This window comes from Parasteatoda tepidariorum, chromosome 2 (assembly GCF_043381705.1).
Source record: "Parasteatoda tepidariorum isolate YZ-2023 chromosome 2, CAS_Ptep_4.0, whole genome shotgun sequence".
Lineage (NCBI taxonomy): Eukaryota > Metazoa > Arthropoda > Arachnida > Araneae > Theridiidae > Parasteatoda > Parasteatoda tepidariorum.
Window position 1 is genome coordinate 61,406,028 of NC_092205.1, and position 22,053 is coordinate 61,428,080.

The 22,053-nt window shown below is 29.7% G+C and overlaps 1 protein-coding gene across 10 annotated transcripts in view; it reads right to left on the reverse strand.

The window, feature by feature from the left end:
* The window catches only part of LOC107451346 (latrophilin Cirl), a 627,655-nt gene that overhangs the window by 38,757 nt on the left and 566,845 nt on the right, over nt 1–22,053 (reverse strand). For all 10 annotated transcript variants that reach the window (XM_071177653.1, XM_043039805.2, XM_071177651.1 and 7 more), the window contains one exon: nt 19,495–19,604. In XM_071177653.1, coding sequence (XP_071033754.1) covers nt 19,495–19,604 — 110 coding nt within the window. The remainder of the gene's footprint in view (nt 1–19,494; nt 19,605–22,053) is intronic.

A 22,053-nucleotide genomic window follows, 5' to 3' on the forward strand; every position in this document is an offset into this window, starting at 1 on the left:
AAATTGTCTTTTCTAACCCCAAATCTGCGAAGAAATTTTTTTTTTCCAACTGCACTTTACCATTTAAATTCCTAAGAGAGAGGTCTTAGGAATTTCTCACTTGTCAGGGAGGTGATTTTTGAACAAACCCAAGAAACTGTTGGTTTCCAAATCATTGTTTCTTTTTATTTTCTAGTAATTTTTCATAATTTCATTCTCTTGCGAATTTCATATCTTTTTGGGATGCAAACTTCATTCATTTATCATTTAAATGTACAGTAGCATTTTTTTTTAATAAATATTATAGATACAAAAATACTTCTAAGAGGTTCTGTCAGAATTTATTTTTTAAACGTGTTTAAAATATTTCATTAAAGGTCCAACATTTATGATAACTAGTTACAATAAAACTCCTTAAGCTATAGAGGGTGAAAAATGGCCTATAATTTAACAACTCATTTCAGAAAAACGTACGGAGATGGAAATGTATGGTCTTCTGCATTCCGTATAGGAAACAAATATTTATTCCAGCCAACCATCAAAATTAGCAACAATGTCAACAGATGGCGCAGCTGACTAGAAAAACTATTAAATAATGCTTTCTACTATATGTCAAAACATTTCATTTGTTAGTTTGATCGTCAGACTGTCACATTTTCCTGCAAAGAGTGGTTATCGCGAAAACATTTTACTTTTCTATCAGACCCATCTGTTAGCATATTTTGCAACTAATTTTGAAATTTAAAAAAAGAGTACAAAATTGTTTCCTAAGCAGAGCGCAGCAAACCATTCATTTTTCTTTAATAAATTTTATGAATCGGTCATTTTTGAGACGACCGATAAATGAACTCAATTTGCATTACGAAGTTTCACTAGAAAATTTTAGTTAGACATTCAAATTTTATGTTATTGCAATAGAATAGCCCAAAGTAGTAAAATAATTTAAGATTAGTCAAAATATTGACTTATGTACCTACCTTTTGCCTTGTATTTAAATACCATAAAGGTATTCGACAAAACATGCGTAAAATAATTTTACCAGCTCAATTTTGTTCAATTTAATACAATTAAACCATGACAATTATTAGCTTTTAGTTAATTATTTCTGCAACAAATTAATACGAGGCACGGTAGAGTTAATTTTGAATGCATTTTAATTCGATGTTCTTACTATGCAATTTAAAAATAAAAAAATTGTTAATTGCAATAATTCTAACAGCTATTTCGTTTATTTGAAAATTTGTTTACATAATTGCCTTTATCAAAAGCATTAGAAGGCATTAAATGAAATTTCGCCTCCAAGGAAAATTGCATTATGTTTCGAGTAACAAAATAAATGCATTTTTGTGTTCCTCTTTTAAACTATTAACGCCATTTTTGGCTCCAAAACATTTAAATGTAATTGTATTACCATTTAATATTGTTTAAATGGACGAAAATAACAGCTTTTTTCATTCTATTTACTCTCTCTTTTGATAGTCAAAACTTCATTCCTAATCTTTTATTGCGTTTGAAATGTGCCTTTTGTGTTAAGGTAAAACAATAACTCTTTATTCCAGTTTCGCTTATCTTAAAACTTCCTCCCCCACTTTTCTTACCAACTTTTTTTTGCTCCTTTTCGTTTCTTTTTTAATCACTTAAACGTTCTCCATTAAAAATACGAAATGGAAATCTTTTTTAAACTAAATCCCCCCTCCGAAACCCCGTTCCAACCTTTTCTTTTCCAAGCTATTTTACCTAGCGCTTTCTATCAAATTGAAGCACTTAGACCACGCTCAAAAGTTCTTTAGAACCACCCTTTTTTTTATTTTAATTTTTTCTTCCATTCTATTGCTTATTTTATTCCGTTCTTTTCCGAGCACACACATGTCATTCTCGCGATAAAAAGAATTTTTTTTTTCCCCTAAAAAAGGAAGCGCCAAAATTGCGCCAAATCTTTATGCAGATGTGGAAAGTGTTTAAATAACGCTTTCTTTAGTGGGTGAACTAGCTCATCCGCTGCTATAAGTAGCTTTTTTTTCTCTCTCCCACCGTTATCGGGAAATAAGGTAAAAAATAAAAAACGTGATTTTATTAATTATATTTTAGAAACTTGGAAAAGCTGCATTAAGTTGATTGAAAAACATGTTTTAATTTTTATAAAAATTTTAAAAGCTATTAAGACTAGCGAAGAAATTTTATTCTTATCAAACTTTCCCTAGCGTTTATCATATATCAGATAATAAATTTAAATTAAGAAAATAATTCAGCTATCCCGAAATTCCAGATATTTTGTAACTTTTAAAATCTTGTTTTAAAAACAGATTTTTAAAAGGTGAAAATTGCTCTAATATTTCAAATTTAACTAAAAGAGTCAATTTGCGTTAACCTAGCATAGGTGTATACATTTTTAAAGTGGCATAGAGATGACTAAGCTAGAGGCTATACTAAAAATGCGAGATGAGTGAAATAAATCAAACAATTGTCGTTAGCATTATTTCTATTTGATGATTTATATTCCATCCTGATAGAAATGTATTCTTATTGGTTGCTGATTGATCTGTAACTGATTGATCATTGATGGATTGCCAGTAGACAGTTAAGTGGAATGACGTCAGTTTAGACATCTCTATAGTCTTAATACTGAATTGATATCAAATATTGATAATCCATCTACTGAATTCTACTCAACTGAGATCAAATATTGACACAAGGACTTTAAAATGCTGTAAATTATAAATAAATCTTAAATTTGCGCTTAGATCAGCAGCAACAATAGAACTTCTCCAGAATCGTTTTCACAGTTCTATAAAAACACAAAAAATTTTAAGATTATAGTAATCATAACAGTACAGAAAAACAGTTTTGCACCGTGAACTCTTAATTCATAAGAAGTAGCAGTTAATGTACTGAATAATAGTTAGGAAAATTTGGTTCAAAACCGAACGCAATATAGCTAGCTTATATTAAAAGTGATGAGCGTAAAGTATAATGATGCATAAGTGTTATTTATTCACGTTAAACCCTAACAACGTTCGTGTACAAAAGAAATTGATTCACAATAAACCTAAAATATTTTTTAAAAAATTCATTGGGGGGAATTGTATTATAATTTTTCGTGCAAACCAAAAAAGTATTTAAAATCGGAGCATAATGAGAGTAATAAAAACATTGGTAAGCGGTTAAAAAGTAATGGTGCATAACTATTGAATTTGTATCGGTAGAATTGTTGAATTGGATATAATATGAAAAAAGCACAACTACTTCCACTTACTAGGAATAACATTTACCTTTTAGTTTAATTAATAAACTGAGTTTTAAATATGCTTACTAAATTCATAAACTTCGGTAAAACAACAATATAAATTATTTCCAAAGGAACTAGACTAATACAATTCCAACCTNAAACCTAAAATATTTTTTAAAAAATTCATTGGGGGGAATTGTATTATAATTTTTCGTGCAAACCAAAAAAGTATTTAAAATCGGAGCATAATAAGAGTAATAAAAACATTGGTAAGCGGTTAAAAAGTAATGGTGTATAACTATTGAATTTGTATCGGTAGAATCATTGAATTGCTTTTTTTTTTTACAAATACATGCGCTCTTCATAATTAAATTATCATTAAAAAAATTATATTTTTAAAAGACAATAAATTGTCAGTTCTTTTTATTTGCATTTTACTTAAAATAATTTTGTAAAGGAAACGAAATCTAAGTAAATAATGATTACTGATTGGATCTAAGTGGAATTTCAGGTTTTAAAAATTTAAGAGTTCGAGTATTATCAAAATTATAAAATTATTCACAATGAGCGTCGAAAAAATCAATTCGGTTTAGATCATTATGCTGAAAGAAGAATAAAAAATTAGAATTTTTTCTCTAGAAAGTTTTCAGAAGTTAACATTTTACTATCGAGAACATAGAACCGAAAATTTTAACTATTCTCTAAAAAATAGAAGCGTGTTAGTAGTTTCTAAAATATTAAATTTAATGCTGGTCACGTAGAGCTTTATAAATACAGAGAAACCAAACTTTTAAATAAGGCGAAAATATATTTAAAAAAAGTAAATAAAAACAAAATGCTAGTAAAAAAAAACGTGAACGAATTCCTAGAATTTCCCGATTCCAAAAACCAAATCTTCCATCACTTTATTGTGTTTTCGTCCCACGTGTTTTCTTACTTTTTTTTCCTATCTTTTTTTTATCGAATGTGCAGTACACTATTCTATTTTTATCATTATTACATTTTTCCGGACCTCGGCAGACGGCGGCAAAAAATTTTCGTATGCAGCTCCGACAACTTCAGGAAGAAAGCATGTTCAGACAAGAATGAACAGATATTTTAACTGTCTGAAAACTTAAGTTCAAACATTTTCGAAACTTTTTTAAGAATTCACCGTGAAAAAATATGTAGTTATTATATAAGTTTTTCAAAAGATCGAGATTTTCAAAAAAATTTTTTTTTACATAAATCGAACAACAAACTATTACACAACAGAATACTAGTAAGGTTTAAAGATGCGCACTTCATAGCATTATAGATTAAAATATCTCAACTCTTTGCGTATTAGTTACTCCAATTGCGTACTATTTACGCCACTGTTTGCGTACTATATGCACGAGTTCAAATTTACCGAAAAATTCATACACAAATATATGTAATATAATTGGGTATTGTAAAGAATCTTTATGAAGGATTATAGAATGTGTCACTTAAGATAATTGAAGTTGACGGGGTAAATTAACTCGAAACGGATTGGCAAGAGCAGTTGCTAACGTAAACAAAACTACGTTTTAACAACCAATCAGGCTCGACATACCCACACTACGTCACTTGCAGGTATCCCAATTGGATGTTCGTATTATCAGAACTATCCAAAGAGCCAATTATAATTATCCAATGCGTCACGTTATGCGCCAAGGTTTTACATACTTTTGTTATAAAAAGCTACTTGAATCTCACTTTATTTTAATTATTTTCTTCACACAACATTTATGAATCTCTGCAAGGACAAAAACTTTGCATTAAATCTAGTAAAAATGTACCATTACTTAAGTATATAAACCATAATTTGCAAAACCTATAAAAATGGCATAGTTAATTCACTTATATTTAAGTTTTTCAATTTAAAAGTAAATGAAATGTAAAACAGTTGAAGTAAGTAAGTAAATGAAATGTGAAACAAATGAAGTTGTTGTTGTTTTTCTATTTCAAAGGATCCTAATTTTTACTATTAAAGAATTGTAAGTTCATGTCTGAAATGAATAAAGCATTAATAAAAATGTAATAATGTTTCGATGAGAAGCATCAAGGATAAAAAAAAAGCAGGAATAAAAAAATTAAAAAAATCTCGATAAAAATAGTTTTTCAATTTGGTGATTTAAGATTCATTGGTAAACCATACCTACCCCAACACATGCTCACAATTTTACAAGAACACTTTCTCTCCTAAATTAATGAAATAATAAATTTCCTAAATATTCCTATTCTTCCTAATTAAATTAAAGCTTAAAATCAAATTCAAACTAAAGTAAAATGGAGTTAGGGTTACAACGTTTAATTTAGCGGCATACGCTAACAATAACTGACAAATTTAAATTGACTTTTGAAAAATCTTTTATTAAATATATAACTTAAACGAATCATTTCTATTTTCATTAATATTACGGCGAGCTTCAATTTTAAGCAATCTATTTTTGAGAAATTTGCTCTCATTCGTAATTTTATTTGTTCCTTTTCCAAGAAGCAATAAATGCTCCAAAATCTGAAATCCATTAATTAAACCAAAATGGTCAAAATAAAATTGAAATATGAAGTAAAGCGTAGTAAGTTCTACACAACGTTTAACCTAATGACATTCTCCAACAACGAATTTAAATTGGCTTTTCGAATACCCCGAAAAACACTCTTATTAAGTACATGACTTTAACCAAACACTCCTGTTTTTGACACCTATCAAAAATATTCGTGACTTAAGCCTAATATCGAAAGATAAACTAATAACTCCCTAAAGATTATGGGACCATGAGCATAAAAATAAAAGCCAGAGAGATTCTTTGCCAAGATAGTTAGGCATTAATTCTTGCAATTTTTCCTTCTTCATGGTCCTTTCACTTCGGCATCGGAAACCAATGTTTTCCGGAGCAAAAGTGGGAGAAAGTTTTCCAGAAAATGGGTCATGATTAAATCAAGAAAACTTTTACATTAACATATAATTAAGTTCTGGTGGTGTTATTGGATTATTAAAGAACAAGTTTCTTTTTCGCCATGTCGGAATTTTACCTTAGTTTATTCATAAACTGGGAGCGACAGATAAAAATGACAGGGAACATACTTTAATCAATAAATTACTTGCAATTAAGCTCGCAATAATAGTCAATTACTTTTGACGGTAAATAAGAAAAGAATTATTGGTTTATCTTACATGCATTAAAGACAGCTTTTTCTTCGTTAATACGTCAGCCTAAAATAACAGAGCTGGTTCATTAAGTGAGCTAACCAGAGAGGTTTTTTTCTACGATTTTATAAAATAAAGAACTCAATGTATTACTATAAAGTATTTCAAAGAACCTTTTTAATTAAGTACTTTTTCGTAGTATTTTATACAAAATTAAGTACTCTTAATGATAAATAAGAAAATAATTGGCTCATCCTAAATACATTAAAGATAGCTTTTTCTTTACTAATACGTCCATCTCATTTACCATGTGAGTTGACTAAATGGTTTCTTTCACGATTCAATACAAAAAAGTACTTATTCAATCCAAAAAAGTAATATTTTTTGTATAAAATACTTCTTTTTCGTAATATTTTATACAAAATTAAGTACTCTTAGTGATAAATAAGAAAATAATTGGCTCATTTTCAATACATTAAAGATAGCTTTTTCTTTATTAATACGTCCAACTCATTTACTATGTGAGTTGTCTAAATGGTTTCTTTAACGATTCAATACAAAAAAGTACTGTATCGAAAAAGTGCTAAATTATAATAGCAAAGAACCTTTTTAATTAAGTACTTTTTCGTAGTATTTTGTACAAAATTAAGTACTGTTAGTGATAAATAAGAAAATAATTGGCTCATCTTAAATACATTAAAGATAGCTTTTTCTTTATTAATACGTTCATCTCATTTACTTAGTGAGCAAACTGAGTGGTTTCTTTCACGATTCAATACAAAAAAGTACTGTAACGAAAAAGTGCTAAATTATAATATCCATAGTACTTTATAGTAATAGTAGTAATTACTTTTGCGGGAAAAAAAAAGAAATTTATTTGTATAGTAAATTAATAACAGCTTTTTTCTTCATTAGCACCTTAGCATAAAATAACATTGCTTATTTAAGTATGTTACGTACTAGAGAGGTTTCTTCAGCAATTTAATAAAAAAAAAACATTGTGTAGAGTTTGTAGAAAGTTTTGACAAATAAAAATTAAAATAGAATGAAAAAGGTAAAAGTTAGAAGGCATATAGACATTTTTCCATTAAAATTCTAAACTGAAACTGGCAAAATGAAATTATTATGCGTTGGTAAAAATCAACAAGAATCTTTCATAACAAAAAGTAAATAGAACAAATTTATGAAATTAAACCTCACATTTTCGTCATCGTTAACTTAGAAAGGTATGCAAATTTTTGGAAGGATATTTAAGCAATGAAAGTAATTGATTGAAACTGAAAAGTTTAAAGAAATTCCTAATTATTAACTTGACTACTGATTTCGTATTTAAAAATTTATCTAAGCGAATTACAAGAAATCTTTAACTTCTCCGAGACGATATTCCGATGAATTTTATAATAATAGTAAGCATTGAGTCGTAATAATCATTGAAACGAAATATAAGACCTTTTTACAACGGAATTAATAAATTTAGTCTATGGTAAGTTTTAAAAAATATAAATGCTTTTAGGGCAAAAATCAGACTTGGTGCAAGAATTCTGCAGTTAATTGATCGATTATACTTCTTAATATATTTGGTCCAATTCACTTTTGCTATTCGAAATTTGTCAGGAAAAAAAATTTTAAAAATATTGTATATTTTTAACTTATTTTCTATTATAGTAAAAGTTAATTTTTTTTAAACAATTGAAGAAAATGATGATAGTATATTTTTATTCTCATTTTCACTATCATAAAAATGAATTTGGTGACACTCTTTGATTGAATTATTCTAAGAAAACATTGTTTAATAAAAACATAAATTATACTTGGTATAATTTGATAACTTCAAATTATACCAAGTTAAAAACTTTAATTCATGATACTTAATTCAAAACATAAATTCATGATAAAAGAAATGTTAGAAAAGAAACACTTGAATTTAATTAAAGAAAATAAAAGGAAAATTAGGGATAATAAGATGAAAAAGAAGCATGCGTGTGAGAGAAACCTAAGCTTTGAAGAATAATTAATTTTAATTTTTCTTGGAAGATACTCAAATATTCCCAAGGTAAGAAGAAATTGTGACAGAATAAAACTTATTTTTAAATTCAACGGATTTAACATTAATTGATATATTCGTTTAAATCTTCTAGTGAAACTTCATTTAGAAAAAAGTTATTTTTCAACGTGCATTTTTCTAAGATAGAATAGCGGTAAAAAGATGAAAAAGAAATTCGTAATTCTTATCCCTTTTTTTTTAAAACTAAATCTCTCTTTAAATAAAAAATTTCCACAATACTTGAAATACAAAAATATACTTGCATAAATAAAGAAAACATAAAATGAAAAATATGTTATGCTGGCTTGTGCAATTTTAACTCCAAAATTCTTGCATTTATTATAAAAGAAAACAAACGGTTGCTGTTGAAAAAATTACTAAAATAAAAAATAAAAAATTCCACACTGGTTTGTTGACTTAAGTTACTAGAGAAAAAAAATTGTATAATAATAATATATAATTTAAATATATATTAATATATATAATTTTAAAATCTGTACGTTTTCCTATTTTATTTACAGAACCGCTTTTTTGTCAATGTAGTTAACAACTGGTATGTCCATATCATAGTAGCTCTCTACCAGTTCTTGCAGTGAACCTCATCTTTCATTTCATAATCCCGGATGAATCTCCTTCCAGAGAAGCATTTTATCAACTGAGGAAACATACTGTCAAAAAGCGTTGCTTGCTTGCTTTCGTATGCCTGTTTAGGCAAAGGGGTGCGATTGCTCTTGTTTTCCAGTGGCGCCATCTATGGCCAACAATTCGACTTCTGCTACATCATACGTCACACCCGTTTATAGGGTGGACCCATTCATATATCCATCTATTCATCCACAGATCGAAATTTTTTAACCAGAATCAGAAAACGATCGACCTCCAATCCAGTACCCCCAGAGGTTTTGATTTGTTATGGGAACATGGAGGACTTTCGGACTCGACAGATTTAACGTGCATCAATCACCATTTACTACATGGGGAGTCTTCAGCCGGTGGGGTTCGAACCCACGATCTCTCGGGCATAGGCCCAGCGCCCTACCGACTAGGCTATCCCGGGCCGTCAAAAAAAACGTTAAACACGAAATTTAGAATGGGTTAATATGCAATTTTAGGAGAACGAAAGCGAAAGATGAGGTCAGCGCTTTCTAAAGGACAAGGAGGGGAGCTAGTGCACATACGGAAAATTACACAGCATCTAAAAATGAATCACTAATTTAAGTGGCCATTATGCAAATAAATAAATAAATAAATAGCCAACTATTCAACCTTCAAAATTACATAAAAGGGACGGATTTTTTTTATTTAAAAAAAATGGAAGAGCTTAGTTTTAGTATTGCTCTCGTATTATTAGTACTTAAGTTCATTGAATCTATGAATGAAACGTCAAATCAAATAATGAAAATTTTAGTAATTTTAAAATATTTTGCGATTTCATCAACTTTTTACATTTTGCTTAATTATACATAGGGAGTGGTGAGAGAAGGTGTTAGTATTTAATTGTGCAACCACTATAAATGCACTCATCGATTTTCTCAACATCATCCGCTCATTACGGAGATGTAATTGGTTGCTGCTGAACTTCGCTTCACAGCGGATTAATTCCACCGGTCGAAATACACATATAATGTCAGGATTGTTGAGTGCATGCCTTCTTTAGATATTAGTGACATGTCCATTATATTGAGATTAAATTCGGAAACTATTAAATCTACCAATTAAACAACAGAGTTATAGGTATTAAATAAACAAAATGCATAAATAGATCTATAAAAATATTAGATAATGTAAATAAACAAATAAAATTAATTGCAAAACAAAGGATATTTTGGTTTTAAGTGGAAATTTATTTTCAAGATTAATGTTAGCAACAAAATATATTGTTATTGTGAGGATTGTTATTGTAAATTTTATAATACATACGTGTTTAAAATTTGTATTATAATTGCTTGATTGCTTTTTAAATATTTAAAAGGTAGTCAACGTATATCAAAAATAATTAAAAAAACTTTATAAAATATGCATTTTAATGAAAATAATCTACTTTGATCTAGTCATTATATAAAAATTTTGATTTTAATGATCTGCCTAGGCCTTAGCACAAAAAGAAAGTTTTTTGTACAAATTATGTATGTTAATACGTATAATGTAGCAATAAAATATGTATGTTAATACGCAAGTTAATTGAAATTATCTGCCTAAATCTTAAAACACAATATTTTTAAAAACAGTCAACATTTAAAATAAATAATAATTACAAACTAATTTTTGCAGCAATATATGTATGTTGATGTTAACGATATGCATAGATCTGCATACACATTAAATATTTTTAAGGCAGTCAACGTTTAAAATTCTGGATCTCAAACATGATGTGACGTACCTTACAAAACAGTATGTTAATTCAAATTATATACCTAGATCTACATTGCTAATTGCTAAAAATTTACAAAAACTGTCAGAGCATTTAAATATTGAGCATGAGCTAATTTTTATATTGATGTAAATTTTATATCTAGATCTACATACATGACACATATGTTTTAAAGTAGTCAATATTCGATCACAAGCAAGTTTCGTAACAAATAATAAATATTAATCTAACTGATCTGTTAACTATTTGAATACAAGCTAATTTTTGTAGAAAAACAGATGTGTTAATTTAATTATATGATCTGGCTTGACATATAAAATATTTTAAAAGAAGATAACGTTTAAAAAATATCGAAGGCGAGCTCATTTTTGTATCAAATACGCATGTTATAATAACAGTCAATGTTTATAACATCAATACCAAATACTATCCNTCTACATACATGACACATATGTTTTAAAGTAGTCAATATTCGATCACAAGCAAGTTTCTTAACAAATAATAAATATTAATCTAACTGATCTGTTAACTATTTGAACACAAGCTAATTTTTGTAGAAAAAACAGATGTGTTAATTTAATTATATGATCTGCCTTCACATACAAAATATTTTAAAAGAAGATAACGTTTAAAAAATATCGAATGCGAGCTCATTTTTGTATCAAATACGCATGTTATAATAACAGTCAATGTTTATAACATCAATACCAAATACTATCCAATTTTATAGCAAGATACGCAAGTTGAAACTTTAAAAAAAAATAATAACTTTTGGTGAATTTGAAGTGAAAAAAGAAAAACTAACACTCAACAACTTGGCGCTGTGTCATTGTCGAACACTGCTTGAATCCTACGTGTAACAACCCTCATTTCTGTGGTCATTTGGAGATGGAGGATAAGAAATGGCGGTAAAAGGTGTTGAGAAGGAAAACCGTAATAAAATAAAGTATAGCCCCATTTCTCCAATAAAAAAAAAAGGAAAAAACTCGAGAATCGACTTGAACACGATGCCACTACTTTATCATCAGTAACATTAGCGATGTTTTCTTTAAAAATCAGAACACAAGTGGTGCTAGTCGTTCTGAAGCACTTTTTATGCCAAAAAGTACTCACCTTTTTGTTGCCAAATTTATGCAATTCTATTATCTCGGAGACAGAGCATTTTCAGTGCAATTGCACGACTGTTGTAATTGAAAAAGCTACACTGCCATTTCTAAGTATTTATATACAAAAAAAATCAGCACTTTTTTGACAATTTCTTTTGCATCTTAGTTGAAAAACCACCATGCACGAAAGTTTTGCTCTTTCATCGTTTGCAAAAAATTAACACTGCACTAAGAATTGTACTGTATTTTCGTAAATCTTAGTTCCGAGATGGTTCATATTTCGTTAAACATAGCTCAGCAACAGAGAAAATTTATGGATTCTCAAATTATGGATTTATGCTGAAGTACCATATGTGGAACATAATGAGAAAAATCGAAACTGGCAAAATTCGTTGTTACTTCCTTCCTGGTTAAGATGTCATTAAGTGAAATATCGAAAACAAATAAAACTAAAGCATTTAGCAATTAAACAAAAACGTAAACAACTGCAATTTTTGAGGACTGTATTGAAAGTAAACATTTAGAAAGAATGAAATATTTAAAAATGTATTTTTTTCTTATTTATTTACTATTTTTATACTCGGCATGAAAATTACTCAGAAAATGGGTAAGCAAACAGCGATATTAATTTTTTTTATTTTTAAATTTTACTTTACAATCAGCACCTCATAACCAGCTAACGATAAAATTTTAATAATTAAGATAATTCATATTAACCTACACGAAATTTCATAATAAAACAGTCAGCTAAAGGGGGAAAAAAATCTGAAATACATAAGAAATAAGTACCATCAAGAAAAATGAAGTTAAACAGTTAGCCGAAAATTAAGCCAATTACTAAATTTTAAAAAAAATAGTAGGTATTAAAAAAAATTTTTTTTTTCGACTTGAAATAAAGTAAAGAAAATGTGTAATTGAACAGCAACAGAAAAACATTTCAACACCGATTAATCGATACCACAAAATCAGCTAATAACCGAATTTATTTATTCCCTTCAGTAAATTTCAGAATTATATAAGAGAAGCAAATAAGGCTTAGACCACTTTTCTAAATTGAATGTGGAGTAAAAACTTCGTTCGAACACAATCCAAAAAAGATAAGGCTAGTGCTTCTGAAAAAAAAATAAAGTAAATAAATTCTCCCGGGATGATTTTTTAAATAAAGGAAACATCCATGCAGGTAATGGAAGTTATTTTTAACTTTTTTTTTTCTTTTCTCGACAACAATAAATATGATAAAGTGGAGAGAGCTTTTCGCTTTGCTATCGAAGGTTACCGTAAGGAAAAAGAGTTTCGCATTTCGACACTGTAAATGTCAGACCATGTTTTTCAACAACCGTGGTTGCGGTGTATCAAAAATTATTGGCTATATCGCGTGGAATCTTTTTTGGAATGTGATATTTCATTTTTTATTTTATTTATTTTCGCAGGTATTATTGCTTCAGCAGGTACTGTAAAATAATACATAAAAAATATATGTATCAAACATTACCCAAAAGTAGTTTTTCCAACACTCAGATCGCGTCGTTTGATTATTCAAAAATGGATGGGTTGTTGGAACAGCGTAAGTTTTCGAATAAAAATTTGTTTTCAAAGTTAAAGAAGATTCTTTCTAGATTTTATGTTAAAGTATATTACAAAGTTAATGTTTCTAGAGATAAAATTGAAATAGTAACAATTCTTCGGTAATAAAAATTTTAAATTTAGCTTTAAATAGTTAAAACAAAACAAAATACCTTAAATATTGCGAAATTGGTGTGAAAAAGTGAAAAATCCCGCAACCTCATAAAGCAAAATATTTCATTCGTTAAGAAGTTGGATACATTTTCCTTCTCAATGTACTGAATACCAATACACACAGTATTGTTTTCTTCTATTTTTCATAAGATTGCTTGATTTCGTTTATCATGAGTATTTTATTTTATAAACGGCACAGAACTGCTGTTCCAATTCTGTGTGTACGACTATCTATGTCCAATTCAGTAGCCTTATAATTTTTAACCCAACCCAGAAGACAAGGGAATTCCTGGATCGAGTATTGAGAAAAACTAGGCTTCGTGGAGAACTTTTTGATAGAACCAACACGGGGGATCCCCATGATCAATCTATCACTGAGAATATTTGACGTCAGCACTGTGGTCTATGAGAGCCAGACTAGAATTCATATCAATCAGTCATCGCAGGAATTCGAACTTGGGTTCCCTCATCGGAACACCCCTCTACTTTTAATAAGTTACTAAAATCCTGATTGTAGCTCATTCAAATCGCGCAAATTGTCCAAGCTTCGATACTGTGTTAACCCCAGACGACTAGACATGTCTCTAATAGAGTATTGACTTTTGGGATTATTGCAAAATCGAAATGTTTATCGCAATACTTTAACAAATTACGAAAAATTTTAAACGTTAAATTTCATCAGTTATCTATATATCAATAAAAATATTCATTCGAGTTGTGCTAGTTAGTTTCATGTTATTTTCTAGTTAGTTTAATATAAATGCTGATATCTGCTGCATATCTGTTAGTTTGATATTATGCTGCATTTGATATAACAGAGATTTAACACTAATTTAAGTTATCTAGGGTTAAATGGCGAATCAGCGTAGGAAGCTTACATAGTTGACACTAGATTTCAACAAAGGTAATATTTTCATTAAAAAAAAATTGGTTAAAGCAAGCAGATTATAAGCAGGTGGCTTTACTAGTAAAAGAAATAAGGAGTTAGCTATTCAGGGAAATATTTCATCCACCAATTCATGCAATCTGCGACAGAGAAGTATGCCTTAACTGTCCTGTAAGTTCGAAAAAAGGACTGCAAGAAAAAGGCTTAGAAATTCTTCTATTCTTTTTGCTCTAACTCCTTTAGGCTAAATGACTTAGAACATAGAAAAAGAGGAGAGAACACCCTAGAGTCCCCTTCACATGCGGCTCGCTGCACCTAGAAATAGTTATAGATTGCTTGCAGCTCTCTTTTTCCATCTCCCTCCCTTTAAGGTGTTTATTGGAAGGGGCAGAGGAATGGTGGTGCATGGTTGGTTGAGTCCAGTGGGCCTTTTTGTTCCCAGGAAATATGTTTAATCACTGGCATTGTCGAGGTGGCCGCTTGCATCGGCAGAAAAATGGCAACTGAGTTATGGAAGCACAAAGGAACACCAAAAATAAGTCCTAAAGAAGTGACAAGAAAATATGGTTACCTATAGGGGAAAAAGAAAGTGACGGAAAGGGAAAATTTGTTGGCAACTTTTGTATGGGAATTGCTCACTGTGATACGGTTTTGTGGGCTGACAGAATCTTGAAGAAAAGATTTCTTAGTGAAGCAAAAAAGTTTCTTACCTAACAATTTAATACGGGAGAATTTGAGTAATAAGAAAAGTTCAGTATTCTAATTCCTTGGATAAGATTGTGTGAAAAGTTGAAAGCATTGCGTTTATGCTTTGAACTCGGAGAAGATATTTTATTCAATTTGAATTAAGTTTTTTCAGGTTTAATTTCTTGTGGATTTCTATTATAGAACTTTCAAACGGTGAAAACTGTCTACTACGCGATCCCATAAAAAATATAGGAGAAAAAAAATTTTTTAAGCAGTTTTGTAAAATATACCCGGATTGAATTGAACGCAAATTGAAATATAAATGGCTAAGTTCCTTTAAAATAATTATTTCACAGCAGTTTTAATGCTTAGCATAAAATGTAACACATTTGGATACATTTAAGGAATTAAATTTGTTTTGGAACAGTAATTATAGCATGATATGTAGGAGCAGTAATTATAGTATTATATGGAGCAGTAATTATAGCATTGTATCATAACACGCTTGTGCATATTATGATATAATAGCATTATCATTGTATTAATGTTATAAATTTTTTAGTCACAAACCCGTGTTTGTGACGCAAGACAAGCGTCAAATCAGGCTCAATTCCCCTAGAGCGTTTATCATGAAAAATGCTTATCATCGGTTTCCAAACTTTTTTAAAAGCTATGTTTAAGACCTAATTTTTATTAGATTATTTACAATAGCAAGTATTTGAGCCGTGGTGGCTCAGGGGGTAGAGCTTTCGCCTTCCAATGAGGTGAACCGTTTTCGAATCTCAGCGATGGCTGGTCAATACGAATTCCACACCTGACCACAGTGCTGACGTAAAATATCCTCATTGGTAGACGGATCATGGGTTAGAGTCTCCTTGCCATCTGGCTAATCGTGGGAGGTGTTTGTATTATTCCTCTTCATACGCAAATGCTGGTTAGTTCTATCAAAAAGTTCTCCACGAAGGCAAATTTCTCCCAAAACTTGATCCCTTGTCTTCTGGATTGGGTTCGAAATTACAAGATTACGAAGTTGAAAATTAGTAGCCGTAAACCTAAAACTGGATCTGCTGTACAACGACGGTTATAAAATAAAATAATAAGTATTTAAAGGACACGTTTGTTAAAAGGGATTTGTAATAATAATTTCCAATGGAATACATTGAGAGATCCTAGTACAAGTACACTACAACTGCTGTAAATCGAACGCTTCCGGATTATTCTTTACTTTTACAAGGAGTATTAGGCTTCCATACTAATCAATATTACGAACACAAATCAGAGTATACACTGGTTTATTATTAACACAACCTTCATCCAACGGAATTTAGTAGAGATACCAAAACAACCCTAAAGACAAATATTCCATTACCAACCATCATTCAGTTCGATTGAAACAAAGCAACAGCGCTGCCATATAAATTTCGACTAACTTCGAACAAAACATGTTCCTTTTCAATAATTGAATCCTTCACTATGGCAGGAACATCAGTTCAATCAGAAAAATCAATAGCATTCTTTAGAAACAAAACGAGGAGCACCTGTGTCTTCCCAATCCATGGTTGCCAATCTACAATCTCCATTTAGAAGACCTTCCCCGCCATACATCTCTATTATCATGAAAAACAAGAATGGTGGACATTTAATAGAAAGATGGGCAATTAACGGAAGAAAAACTTTCTTTTTCAGCGAACATTTCTTTGGTGAAGCCTAATGCTTTGGAAGTAATACGAAGGGTTTTTTCTTACCCTAACATAAAAAAAAAAATAAAAAAATAAAAAAAAGATTTTTTTTATTGACAGCCTACTTATTAAAGGGTAGCATGTAACAACATGTCAGTATTTAATAAAACAAGTTGATTCTTTTTTTAAGAAATTTCAATTTTATCATATTACACAATGCTTTCTACTTCAGCTTTTTTTAGAACCTCTGTTCAACATCAGTGTTCTTCAACCTAGTTTACTTGAAGAACCGATTAAATATTTCAGAGTTTTATCGCGAATCGGTAAAGGTCAGTAATTGAGAATGTTAGCATAATTCTTGCAAATATAAATGTGCGGCCTTTAAAAATTTTTGACAAGTTTGCTTCTGATCATTCAAATACTCTCTGCAATGAAAAATATTTTGAGCCCTACATCTATTTAAATGTAAATATAATTTATATTAATTCTAATATCAATATTAATTCTAAAATCAATATTAATTCTAATATCAATATTAATTCTAATATCATTATTAAACCTTAGATCGGTGATAGAGGAACAGTGTTCTAAATCATTGTTTAACAACGCCGGTTCAGGAAAGTGTTAAGAATTGTGAATGCATTACAGTAATACCAAAATCTTAAATCGATAACGTACACAAAAATCAAAATAATCAATTTGCATGTTTTTATTTGTTTGTTGCACCGTCAATTCTTCCGAAAATATTATTTTAACTATTTTTATTAACCGTGTTTCGATTTTCATCTACTTCAAAAGCTTGCATACTCTGCTGGTATCTTTTTTGGATTAAGAAAAAAACAAAATGAAAACAAATTATGAGAAAATAACAAAGGATAACTTGATGGGAAAGTTGTCTTTCAATGATTTGTTTGCAATTGGACATTTTGATTTTTTTTTTTCTTTTTCACAATTGAAACTTTGTGGCTAACTCTATGTTTGCCAAAACTCACTTTTTCTCTACTTTTTAATTTTAAAATAGCTATGTGGGTGAAACAGAATGCGCGGTGAAAAGTTTCTCCTTCCGTATACCATCCTCTTCGAATACGTAACTAACGCTGGTAACTGCTCTGTTCGGTAAGCTATACCAGAAAAACATTTTACAGGATGAGCAAACATACTCAGATTTAGCAGAGCGTCATTTGAACTAAGATCCAGCCCATGCGCATAAGAAGCAAAGTGACATTCAGGAAGTACGTCACCTATGAACCCTACATGCATGGTGGGTATGTCGCTTCCCGCCATGACATTTATTATTTCTTTATATGTCAAAAAGTGTTAGCAGATTTAATTAACATGGATGATATTTTCGAAGAAAAAATCCTAATAGTACAGTACTGTTTATCAATAGTGTAAAAATACAGAACAAACCAGTGATTAAAAAAAAACCCCAACAGTTCTTCATTTCAATATTGGTTAGGAGGAGAGGAGGGTGCAAACAAGTTTCAATTGTTATGCTCCTAAATGTTGTTTTTTCCTTTATACACAAGAACTACACCTGACTATGGGGGAGTAGTTTACATTATGCCAATGAAAGCTAGAGTTCTTCCTCTATGTATATTCTTTACTCCTAACCTTCACGATCCCCCCTGGCCTACAACGAGCTGTAGCGCGAATGCTCTACTTTTTTCCTCAGCATATTAAACTAGGTGAAATGATAAACCTACCTTATAAATTGTAAAACTAGAAGAGTAATCAGCAGAAATAACATAGTGACAGCACATCCTATATAAATTATCATCCTTAAAGTTTCTTGATCTGTTGCCAGAGGTTGCTCCTAAATGAAACGAAATAACAATTAATGACACACAACGAAAGGAACTACATCAAATATNTCTGCAATGAAAAATATTTTGAGCCCTACACCTATTTAAATGTAAATATAATTTATATTAATTCTAATATCAATATTAATTCTAATATCAATATTAATTCTAATATCATTATTAATCCCCAAACCAATGGTAGAGAAACAAGTGTTCTAAATCATTGTTTAACAACGGTTCAGGAAATCGTTAAGAATCGCGAATATATTACAGTAATACCAAAATCTTAAATCTATAACGTAAATAAAATGCGAAATAATACATTTACATGCTTTAATTCGTTTGTTACACTGTCGAAAATGTTATTTTAACTACTTTCATTAACCGTGTTTCGTTATTCATCGACTTCAAAAGGTTGCAAACTTTGCTGGTATCTTTTTTGGATTAAGAAAAAAATAAAATAAAAACAAATTATGAGGGAATAACATAGGATAACGTAAGGGAAAAGTTCTCTTTCAATGATTTGTCTGCAATTTAACATTTTGAATTCGTTTCTCAGCAATTGGAATTTTGTGGCTAGCTCTATGTTTGCCTAAACTCACTTTTCTCTACTTCTTAATTTTAAATTAATTATGTAGGTGAAACAGAATGTGCGGTGAAAAGTTTCTCCTATTAACCAAAGAATATAGAAAGGAGAAGAAGTTCAGCTCTTAGAATACGTAACTAACCTTCAAGATCCCCCCTGGCCCAGAACGAGCTGTAGCGCGAATGCTCTACTTTTTTCCTCAGCATATTAAACTAGGTGAAATGATAAACCTACCTTATAAATTGTAAAACTAGAAGAGTAATCAGCAGAAATAACATAGTGACAGCACATCCTATATAAATTATCATCCTTAAAGTTTCTTGATCTGTTGCCAGAGGTTGCTCCTAAATGAAACGAAATAACAATTAATGACACACAACGAAAGGAACCGCATCAAATATCAATAATACTGGAAAAAAAATTTAAGTTTATTTAAATACGATGGTCAAATGTAGACACATAAAATATATAGATAAATATATACATATATCTACATAATCTATACCTACGATTATAACATGAAATTATATAACCTATATTATATAAACATGAAAAATTATAAATATATTTGACAGATGAAAAGTTTATATAAGAACATTATATAGGAAAGAAAGAAAAGGAAATTTAAGAATATAGAAAATTTAGATCATCAAATTTAAAAGAAGCAAATTTTGAATCGTTTTCGAAATGTAAAAAATTATGAAAAATATATTTAAAAGAAAGCAAATTTTCCTTAAATCTAAACTAGAAACAATAATAATAATGATAAATGGAAAAAAAAAATTAAAAATCAAAGCTCTAATTTTAAAATGTACAGTGCGGGAAGAAAACGAATTATCCTGAATAAATTTTGATCAAATGATTGGGTTTTTACATACACATCAGATAGAGGGGATAATAATTATAATCCGTAAAAAATAAAAAGTAGGTTTTTCTAGAGAAAGTACTTTCTCGTGCCTGGTTTCATAACTTAAAATATCCTTTGCACAAACTAATTGGCATACTTGAAGTCACTCCCTGGAACTACCGAGTACTAGTGAGTGAAAATTCGATCATTAGATAAAAAGTTATTCAGAGAGAAAACTACTGAATTTAATATTAGTACAGGCAGTGTAATTTGGATACGTGCTGTTTGTCGATAAATTTCCTATACATTTTAAATCTGATTCCTTAAATTCACTAAAATATAACTAAAAGTACTTTTTCCCTCAACGCTCTTGAATTGACAACTCTGAATTAACGAATGCAACTTAAAATGTAATAATAAAGTACATCGGATAGGTTGCTGAAAGTTTTATATAGATTATTTTCAAAACAAAAATAAAACATTTAGAATTGTTTTAGAATAATAATAGAAAATAGCATCGCAGATATGCATCTTAATCATTTCTTTCTTTTTTTTTTTTTTATTTTTTTNTTTTTTTTTTTTTTTTTTTTTTTTTTTTTTTTTTGGAATTAACATTTTGATCCAACTAGCATCAAAATAATATATTTGGTAATACGAGTTTGGTACATCATGCCATACATAAAGAATCTCATATAACACCCATAATAGCACATAAACAAAGCCCATTCCTTTTATTTACAAGCATTTCCCTGAGTCCAAGGCGCAATGCAAACTTTTATAAATAAAGCTCCATAAAGTCAAATGCACCCCTCAATTCAAATGAAAAGGTGAAAGAAAAGGTAGAATATAAAAGGGGAGGACTAAACGATTTTCTCTTCAAAAGATGAGGGAGCATTTTCCAAGAAATTTCGAATTTTCTTCTCGTATTACGGCAAAGATCGGGTAGCCTCTTTCCTATTCTCCAGAGCTATTGACACTTTCCTCTTTATAGAAGAAATGAAGTGTATGGTGGGTAGATGTCATTCCCGACTTCAGGAGTAGCCCCCATAGAAGTATTTTATTCCATGGAGCCCGTAGTGAAAGTTGCAGTTATCTGAAGATGAGAGAAAGTATCGAATTGCAAGAGGAGATTTTGTGAGAATCTCTGATGTGGGGGATTCTTCATATGCGAGTAAAAAGCAAATCAATAGATATTTTTTTCTAGAGAAAATGCCGTTGGTTTCGTAGATTAAAACAGAAAAATAGGGTTTTTATTTACCTATTAAAATAAATATGCTTTTGCCTGCTTTTTTTTCAGCAAATAATGTACAAAAATTAAGAAAAAGCAAACTTTCCGTCGCTTAACTCGATCTCTATAAATCGTAATTAAGTGCTCTAAGTTGTCAAAATATAGCACTTAAGAGCAAAATATAGCACTTCAATTTGGATTTCGGATGTTTCCTTCTAGCTTTTCACAATTATCAATGATTTAGCTTTAAAAAAATTTAAAAGTATTACAATAAAGTAGGAAATGAGGAAAGTTAAAAATTGTAAAGTAAAAAATGAATGAAGAAAGCCGAGCGCTTAATTGCAATACACTGGTGAAATGTAACTATTCTGTTCCGTGATCCTGATCAATACACTGAGAAAATTAACTACAATATTACACTATAATATTCAATAATCTTTGATAAATACACTGAAAAAATTGGAATACTGGTTAATTCCGTAACACGAGTTTTTTTTTTAATTCTCCTCTCAATTCGGCATTCAAAATTATTAGCCATTCTATTCCGTAATACTGACTAATGCACAGAGAAAAATATCTCTTTTATTCCGTAATCTTGCTTAATGTAGAGAAAATTACCTACACTGTTCAGTAATCTAGATTAATGCATTGATAAAATTGAACTATACAATTCTGAAATCATGATCAATGCACTGAGAAAATTAACAATTCTATTCTG